The sequence below is a fragment of the Sinocyclocheilus anshuiensis genome, unplaced genomic scaffold (assembly GCF_001515605.1).
Source record: "Sinocyclocheilus anshuiensis isolate Anshui unplaced genomic scaffold, SAMN03320099.WGS_v1.1 scaffold329, whole genome shotgun sequence".
Lineage (NCBI taxonomy): Eukaryota > Metazoa > Chordata > Actinopteri > Cypriniformes > Cyprinidae > Sinocyclocheilus > Sinocyclocheilus anshuiensis.
In genome coordinates this window covers 1,095,422-1,104,970 of record NW_015540881.1, presented here as the reverse complement: position 1 = coordinate 1,104,970, position 9,549 = coordinate 1,095,422, and the positions used below count along the sequence as shown (strand labels likewise).

The window sequence follows — 9,549 nt, the reverse complement described above, 5'->3', positions numbered from 1 at the left end:
GCACCAAGAGCTTGTAACACTCCAAAGAGAAAGGAAAAATTGAAATCGCATCAAATGACCCCTTTAAACATCTTAAAAACATTCTTAAATAATCAAATAAATACCGATAGATTATAACATTTCATATTACCAAAAAACAGTAGATATTAGACAGATATTAGATTATTACATATCTACACATGTAGATATTGCAGACAGATAAATAATTAACTCATGTCCTGTTATTGTTTTTTTCTGACAAATTATTTCTTATAATGCTTAAAACTTAAAAATACTTCATGTATTTTGAATACGTATATTAATAGATATATTAATAGAATATTGATTAATATTCTATTAATATATTGATATAATATATTATATCTGATATTATTGATAAATACTAAAAATGTCAAGAGTTTTTGATATAACATGTTTTTTAAATTATGGTATATATTAGTTATGCAAACATTAATTTCATTTGCTTTGCATGCATACTTTTTAAATGAATTTAAAATTCCTCAATGCAGACTTTTAGATTTTTTTAATATTAATACAACATAAATACTAAAATTGTCAAAAGTGAATTAAAATTAATGAATGAAAGTATAATGGAAAGTAAATGGAAGCTAAAAATGACAGTGACAAAATATTAGAGTAAGAAGCCTACTCACATATTTCCTCTGCGTGGAAGGCTCAGTTCCTTCTGGAAAGTAATAAAGACTGAGTTAATTTAAATAACTGAAGTCATGCGTATCAAAGTGTGTTTTAATGGAACCACAAATTTTGCTTTTAATATTGCATGAAAATAAAAAGCTTGAGTAAGAGGGGTCTTGGATTTCAAGAGAATTAAATAAGATGGGGAAATTAGGCCATGATCATACTCACACAACAATAGTCAAATACTGAATTTTAAAGACTACACTACTTATCTTTGTGACATTGCTTTCAATTCTTTAAAACCTACATGAGTTCTGAACCAGAAACAAATCTTCCAGTCCACTTAGAGCTCAATCCTGAGGAAGATGCAAGGTTTGTCTTATACAAGGCAAACATTCACATTTTTCAGTTCAACACACTCAAACTAAACTGTAGTCAACATAATGTTACACAACTAATGAAAATAGAGCAAGTTTGATTTTGTATTTCTGGATCCAGTTTTATCACTGACTCTTGATTTAATGCTTATAAAGCTTTAAGGTCCTAATTCATAATTATCATAATCAAATTATGCTATAACCTCACAAAATTAGTAGTGGCCAAGTTCCTAGCCAGTCCTGAAAACTGAAGCTTTTCAATGTCTCATTGTCCCTTTTTGGCTGGAGAATCACTGTCAGTGAGCTCAGGCCACTGAATATTTGGATGGACATCAGAAAAATTAATCAGGAAATATGAGGCCAAATTAATACTTCATTAGTTGCAGGGCTGGAGTGTATAATCTTAAAACTTCTAAAAGAATCCCATATAAGCTTAGTAGAAAAGCTTAAGTGCATAATTATGTGGAGACACACATATATCATCCCCTTGCTATCTTCTTTAGCTCCATTACAAATAATGCTCAAGCCAAAAGCAAAACCATTTCCATAAAACCATTTGTGATGAAGGAATGACTATTACATTAATCAATACATAACTAAGATCCAAGGCTCAGCCTTATGGACACTCCTTATGCACCCTTCGGCTTTTAGATATATTTGCCAGCCCTCAGAAGTTGGAGATGTTTGTGCCAGCTAATTTTATTTTAACAGGGCCAGCTTTGGCTTTTACTATGCTGTCGTGTTCCAAGGGCACTGTCAATGTAGTGTACTTTGTCGCTTTGAATGAATGTCTTGTAGATGACCAATTACAAAGGTTGTCTTGTTTAGTCTCCACCCGTTCTGCGCCTAACTTTTCCTCAAGGATGCTCTTTATTAAGAAATAAGCTACTCTTTCTGAAAGATGTGCTTTTAAAAAGGCAACTGTATTTATTTATATATTTCACAGTACTTGATTTTTGCCAAAGTGAAGCCCAGAAGTGCACTGGCTTCATAAAAAATAAAATCATCCAGTTTCATAGTAAACAAATAGTCTATACACTGGCATTGCACAATGATGTGAAACTCTAATAAAACTCTAAAACATAAGTGCTGTGCCATCTGACATAGGTCAAAACTAGTGCTGTCAAACGATTAATCGAATGCAAATTTAAAGTTTTTGTTTGCATAATATATGTGTGTTCTGTGTATATTTATTATGTATATAAATACACACACATGCATGCATATACTGTATTTTGAAAATATTTACATGTATTTACATGTCTATATATTCATATAATTTATATTAAAAAAATTAATAGATTTAATATATAAACATAACATATTTTTCTGAAATATACTTGCATGTGTATGTATATATATATATATATATATATATACATAATAAATATACACAGCATACATACTGTACATATATTATGTAAACAAAAACTTTTATTTTGAATGCGATTAATCATTTGACAGCACTAGTCAAAACCCATAACCTTTGTGTCACTATGTTCTGTTTTGCACAATCACAAGCAGTTGTGGATGATGAAACAGCAAGAGTCATAAATTCAGGTTTACCTCTGTGTAACAGGTTAGACCTGACATGTGTGGACAGAACATCAGACAGCCCATTCACAACAAGAAAATAACTACAATCATACCTGACCAACATCCATCCATTTGTAACATCCTGATAGTAGATGTTGTAATTCTTTGTTACAATGTAATGGATTTATACATGAGGAAAGAAAGTATACTTCCATGTCTGGCTTCTAATGTTATCTTCATTCATTAATAATAATGAATGTAATTTTCATTCATTCATAATAATGAATAAAAATACAATGCTGACCAGACAGGGAAGGTTGCAACTACATCCATAAAAAAAAAAAAAATTAGACCCAGATTTGTGACACACATGCGCACACACACACACACGTTTACTTAGTTAATGGGGACATTGCAGAGACTTCTTGTTTTTATATTGAGCTAGTTCTAAATACTTTAAAGGGGTCATATGATGTTGCTAAAAAGAACATTATTTTGTGTATTTGGTGTAATGAAATGTGTTTATGCGGTTTAAGGTTAAAAAACACACCATTTTCCACATACTGTACATTATTGTTTCTCCTCTATGCCCCGCCTTTCTGAAACGCGTTGATTTTTACAAAGCTCATCGGTCTGAAAAAGCGAGGTGTGCTGTGATTGGCCAGCTATCCAGTGCATTGTGACTGGCCGGATACCTCAAGCGCGTGACGGAAATGTTACGCCCCTCACCATACTGTTGATGCCGTCTCCCGGCACGATGAGACTAAACATTAAAACCCATTATAAAAACATAAAACCATGTCTGCATTTGTGATCGGAGAAATGACAAACTACAAACGCTACTCTACACTGCCCAAAACTCGCAACCACATGTGACGACCCCGGGCTGGACTCCGCTTCGTACACTCCAAAGAGAAAGGAAAAATTGAAATCGCATCATATGACCCCTTTAACCTAACCCACATAATCTTAAAACCCAGGAATCTTTCTACACTTTCTGCCACATAATTTATTATTTATAAATTTATACAGTTATTTATTTTATACAGTTTTCACAAATGAGGACTTCCTTAAAAGGATGATGGGAGATTTTGTCAAGTTTAGCTCAAAATATGGTTCAGTAGGTAAGTTACACAATACACACATACAGAAATGTACCATTTTGTATTATATTTACCACTTTACATTAATTTACACAGGGGTAAATTGAAGAGTTCTGAATTGTTCATTTGTAACAGGCAAATATCAGAATTTGAGACGCATACCTTAAATAACAGAATTAAATACTTAAAATATGTTTTGATTCATTCACTCTCCCGCCTCCTCTACATTTTTCCTGTCACTCTGGTTTTCAGACAAATATAGCACAAAACACCTTTAGAGGAATAAATCGATTTAGACAGATTATAAAAAGTATTTCATCGGGAGGGTAGTGCAAAAATAAGCAAAGGCAAGTCTTTCCATCATAAACAGATTGGAGCATAACAAATGCCGTAATCACCATGGCAACTGCTGATGAAACGTGTCGACTTCATTGAAACGCGCATAAAATCAACAGCTGTTGTTTTTTTGTAATGTCGTCTATATAAAAACATATATTCAGTTAATGTTATATTGCATATTTACAAAGTATGTAATCCAAAACCCCTTTATTTCCAACACTCCCCACGTCAAAACAAGCCATTTATACGATTCAATGTATACAAACAAACGGATGCGACAAGTGTTATAGGTTGCAAATATGCAACGATCGCTTTACAAAAATATAATAAAACATGCTGATTCTGATGAACCACTTGATTTATGTTGCTAAATTAATAGAGATATATTCTTTTTATTCAAAATGAATAATACTGCTGTCTATATCACTCATGCAAACTTACCTGCAGACCACGCCGCCTCAGTATATTTGGCTCATCCATTATGAATATTTTGTAGCTTTTCTATGGTTAATTTAACCCATACTGTAGGGATGAATGTCTTTCACTCATGAGATCTCTAACCCTCTTTTCCTAGTCACCCAATCCATCCCTGAAACAGCGAGCACACTGTCACCTGACTGGAGGATGAGAGCGTCTGCGAGGAACCAATCAAAACACGAATCTCAGACATTTAAGGCGGTAGTGAGTCGTAATCAGGTTGTTGTGCTGAGGAGCTTTAGAAGTGATGTCTTTCATATTAATGTAGGGTATGTAGATGGTGTAGTTCTTTAAAAAATCTTAAAACAAATGTAGACATAGCCTATGTAGCGATTTGACTGAGTAGGCTACTGTTGTGTCAAATTAACCATAACTGTAATGTTAATCAGAGACCTGTGTTTAGGCGTGTGTGTTTATTGGTCGATTTGTTTGGGTTAACTTTAGCTACAGAAGTTTAGCTATGAAGATCCATAGAGGTCATTTACAGTTTTCTGTCTGGTAGCTGTACTTGTAATTGATGTGATAAACATTACCATGCATGGTATCTCTTCATATCCGTTTTGCAATGCAATTGTTTTGAACTGACATTTGCAAAACTTTTTCATATGTTGTACCAAGGATGTCAAATATATTAAATGTTGTCCCTTTCAATGTCATTGGTGCATACAGCTTCATATTTGTTGCATTTTAGCTTTTGATAAATGGAAATGTTTTGCTAATGAAACATTCCCATTTTCAGAGTACTGGAATAATTTGGGCAGCTAGCCTGGCACTGTCAGTCATGGGATATTGTCTGTCACCAAGTGGCACCACAATGCTTTGATGTAACAATGCAACGTTGATTGAAACAACATCACAACACAGCATAAGCTGCTCTTTGTCCCCCTCTGCTCTCCCCCGTTTATGCACAGAACACAATCTTTAAATGTTTTTTTAATGACCATTACAATGTGAATTCTTGGTTGTTTTTAATACCCAAATGATTCTGAGTGCACATTTTTTATTTTATTTTAATTTTTTATTTTATTTTAAATTTGTGTTTTAATGAACCAAATAGTTTCCTTTAGTCATTTGTTTGCACATTATTTATTTATTTGTTTTCTGTGGAGTTATTTGTTGTGGTAAATCAAGGGGAGTGTGGTCTTTACAGTCCACTGCTTATTGTCCTTTCCATTTACTGTGTGTGTCTGATGCACAAAGACAGGATCGTTTGTGCTTGTTAGAGTTGTTTGAGCATGACAATTATTGTATTATATCCGGCTTTTGAGGCTGAGCTTTTTCATGGTTCCTACCCAATTCATAATTCAAGAAATGTATCAATGTTATGAAATTGTTTATGACGAGGTCTAGCAAATGTATTCATTTTTAAGATTTTAGTACATTCATGATAGGTATAAAGATTTTTGTGACAGAATTTAGAGCTGTGACTCTCTGCAGTGGTTAAGGGGGTTTTGGAATTTTGTGTTATTTATTTATTACCTTATTTATGTCTTCCTGTACCTAAAAAAGTAACATTTTAATATTTTGACAATGTGTCTAGCTTTTTTTCTGTTCAGTTTTTGCTATTTTCCACAGTAACCACTAGAGGGACTAATTTCTCTATATACTGTACATCTTAATAAAGGCCAACGTCTGACACCAAAAACTAGGTGTCAGATAAATGGAGATGCTCTTTCTTTATCATCCCCTCTCTTTATTGTGAAGCTGAGATTTGTGTCACTGTTGCTTACACATACTTTTACTAATGTATGGACTGCAGGGGAACAGATGGACAAACATTTTCATTAGGCTACTTTATAAATAGCAACGTTGCTAGAATGAACTATTAACCCATAGGGTGAACACAGAACTAACCTAACCCTAACCCTAACCCAGAGATGGAAATGAATGGGGGCATGAGGCAAAAAATGCCCCCCAAATTCAACATAACAATGCAAAACAATTAAGCCAAAACGATTATGGCTGTCATGATTAGTGAAATGTGAAAATGAATAAAACCTGTCGATTGCGGCTTTACATTTGGATATGCACTAGTTTCTTTAAAGATTTCCTGTTACTGTTGTTTTTTTGCAGCGTTGAGCGCTATAACCAATCAAACACGTATTTGTTGAGCACATGAATGCAACCGCCAATCAGAGACGTTTCGATTAGTCATCGGTGAAGAAGAAATGCTGGGATTTTGTTTAGTGTGCGCTCCGAAGATATTTTTCAGTTTTTTCAATAAAGTCGCAAACAAGAAAGTGCATACACAATGTAAATAATTGATTTATTTTGCAGTGTGGACAGCTTCATTGATTATAACGGGAGTTGTTGTGAGATCGCTAGTGAGCTTGAGATGAACTCACTGACCGTTGAAGTGAAGGGAACGTTCTTTGTTTGCTGTCTGTGATTTATTCCCAGTTTGAATAACAGTTTTGTTTTTCAATCTACTAAAATAATATGAAGTCCTACATTTTCTATAAAAAAAACCAATGAACTAATTTGGTTTTCGGCCTGTGTTGTAACTTGAATTATTCTGTTTCTCCACAATTAACCAATTGCAGTGTATTCTGTTAATCGACAACATTATAATAATTATTACAATATTAATGGCACTAATCGACCATGAGGATTTTGTCATAATATTGCAACCCTACCCGAAACATTACATCTATGCCGGCTTTAAGCAGCATTTAATAGTCTGTGTAATGTGTGATGTCATGTCAGGCTTTAGTTGGCCTACCACTTTGGCAATGTAAAGATGGCTTTTGTTGATGCTGATCAAATTTTATTGGCAACAGAATACAGTGTTCTGATTGATTGATTCATTAAATTAATTAATTGATTAAATGTAAATATTTGACATAAAAAACATAAATACATTTATAAAAATTACCCTTTGTGTACAAATCTAAAAAAATGTCCTAAGAAATCACTTCCAGGGTGCAAATATTGCCCTTTAAAGTTAGTTTCTGACTCTAGTGTCCTATTATGCAATGCCACTGTGAAATCATAAATTACAGAGAAGGCTAGTTCATCTGTGATCTAAATGTGGCGAGGGCTCTTAGTTTACAGAATTAAGGAATTCAGTGTAAGTGTGTATTTTTGTAATTTAGTTGGAAATTAACTGGACAAGCTTGACAGCGGGGCATGTTCTAAACACTCAAACGTGCCCTTTAACCTGTTGCAGTGGCACTGGTTTGAATGTTTAGTGTATTTTCAGCATGGGGCGAGGGGGATGATTAAAAATGATATATTTAGGTCATAATTTTTCTGGTGTAACATATGGTGTGTTGTTACAAAAAAAGTTAATTGTGGGTGTGTATTGAGTGCGTGTGACAACCTTCCCTTCATGTTTTAAATAGAGCCGTCTTTTTGTTTGGCTTTAACCGACCAGTTACTCAATGCAGTACTCTTGGCTTTCTGACAGCATGAATGCCGCAGTGTTTGTTTGAAACATACCTAAAAACCTTTCACACACTTTTTACCTCAGAAGAGTCATCTGAGCATGTGATACGCAGCACGTGACGCGTAAGCTTTGGCACTTATGCAAATTACTCAACCTTTTTTTTAGTTCAGTTTTGTTTAGATATGTCTTGCTTTATTTTACTACTGCATCTGGCTCTTGTTCTACTGCTGTCTGTCGTTCAATGTCTAAACAGATATGTTGTGTCCTACATGAAAACAGAAAGGAATTTTTTAAAAGGAGCATATAAATGTAATTTATTAGATAAAAATGCAAGTTTAGGCAAGACCAGACACCATGGTGGTCCCATAATTACAAATTATTCTTTGTTGTTATGAATTTGACATACAAAGTATACGGTCTTAAGATAATTATGAATATACACATAATTCAGATCTGCTGAAATGTAGTATGATGAAATATAGAAGCGTAATACAGTAATACACTGAATTTAAATGCTTATCTTTCTTGACCTGTATATCTTGTTGTTGCATCATGGTTGTGTTTCTATATATATTTTCCAGTATTGTTTGAAAATGTTATATAAATTATATTGATGGCAAACAAATGCATTCTGCGTGTGTGTGTGTGTGTGTGTGTGTGTGTGTGTGTGTGTACAGCTCCAAAGTCCCAAGTCCAAGACAAATTTCACTTTGGGGTGACCATAAAAGTCATATTGACATGATGTCATTGTGCAGAGAATGGTTATTTGTACGTGAAGTTTCAGTGTGGGTGTAGATGAGCAGTCGTCTCCAGTGGGGCGTGGCCTGTACCTGTATAAATGAAAGCATGTCTGGAATGTCATTCATTGCACTGACCAACACAAAGACAGCACAAACAAAACGAACTTGCCATGCAGAACTCAGTAGCACAGTGCTTTCTCCTTTCTGTTGGGGCTGTTATTTTTAGCTCTTGTCTGAGAGAGTCTACGGCTCAACGGGAGCATGAGGAAACGTACCAGGGCCTGCAGCTTGAGGCTCTGAAGAGCATTATTCTGGAGTACCTCGGGATGGATGCACCACCCGGGCCTGGTGGAAGAGCTTCTCATCAGGACCTGGTCAGGATGTACCATCAGTATAGGAGAATGGGATACTTGCTTAAGGGCAACTCCAGTGAGGAACAGGAGCTTCAGCCTGCAAGAAGAGCCTCTACGGTGCTCTTTCCCACAACAGGTAAGCTATAAATACAGTTGTTATGTAAAGTATAGTGAAATTGTGTAGACTTAACTTTTATGTGTGGACTAAAAAATGTATATATTATATTTGATTTTTATTCATATTCCTTGGACTCCAGTAGTTTAAAAATAAAATGTATACATTTTTATACATTTATATTTAGTTTGCGTTGTCTGATTTCAATGTTTAATTTTCTTTATTTTTAACCAAATTTTAATGTTACTATAGATAGGTAGAAATACACATAGATTGATAAATAGAAAGATAAATAGATAGAAATGTTCACACGTGGATAGATAGATAGATAGATAGATAGATAGATAGATAGATAGATAGATAGATTTGTAAAGTATATATTTATATGTGTGTGTGTGTGTGTGTGTGTGTGTGTGTGTATGTATGTATATATATATATATATATATATATATACACACATACTATACTATATATATATACA

The 9,549-nt window shown here is 34.1% G+C and overlaps 1 protein-coding gene across 2 annotated transcripts in view; it reads right to left on the bottom strand.

Moving 5' to 3' along the window:
* Positions 1 to 4,557, bottom strand: part of LOC107688474 (microtubule-associated serine/threonine-protein kinase 3-like) — a 35,801-nt gene extending 31,244 nt beyond the window's left edge. Inside the window, exons 1-2 of one of the 2 annotated variants that reach the window (XM_016486149.1) lie at positions 4,436 to 4,557; positions 654 to 685 (exon numbers count right to left, since the gene is read on the bottom strand). In XM_016486149.1, coding sequence (XP_016341635.1) covers positions 654 to 685; positions 4,436 to 4,474 — 71 coding nt within the window. In that variant the 5' untranslated portion in view covers positions 4,475 to 4,557. The remainder of the gene's footprint in view (positions 1 to 653; positions 686 to 4,435) is intronic. The other variant, XM_016486150.1, reaches the window with a different exon arrangement.
* Between the last annotated feature and the right edge of the window lie 4,992 nt (positions 4,558 to 9,549).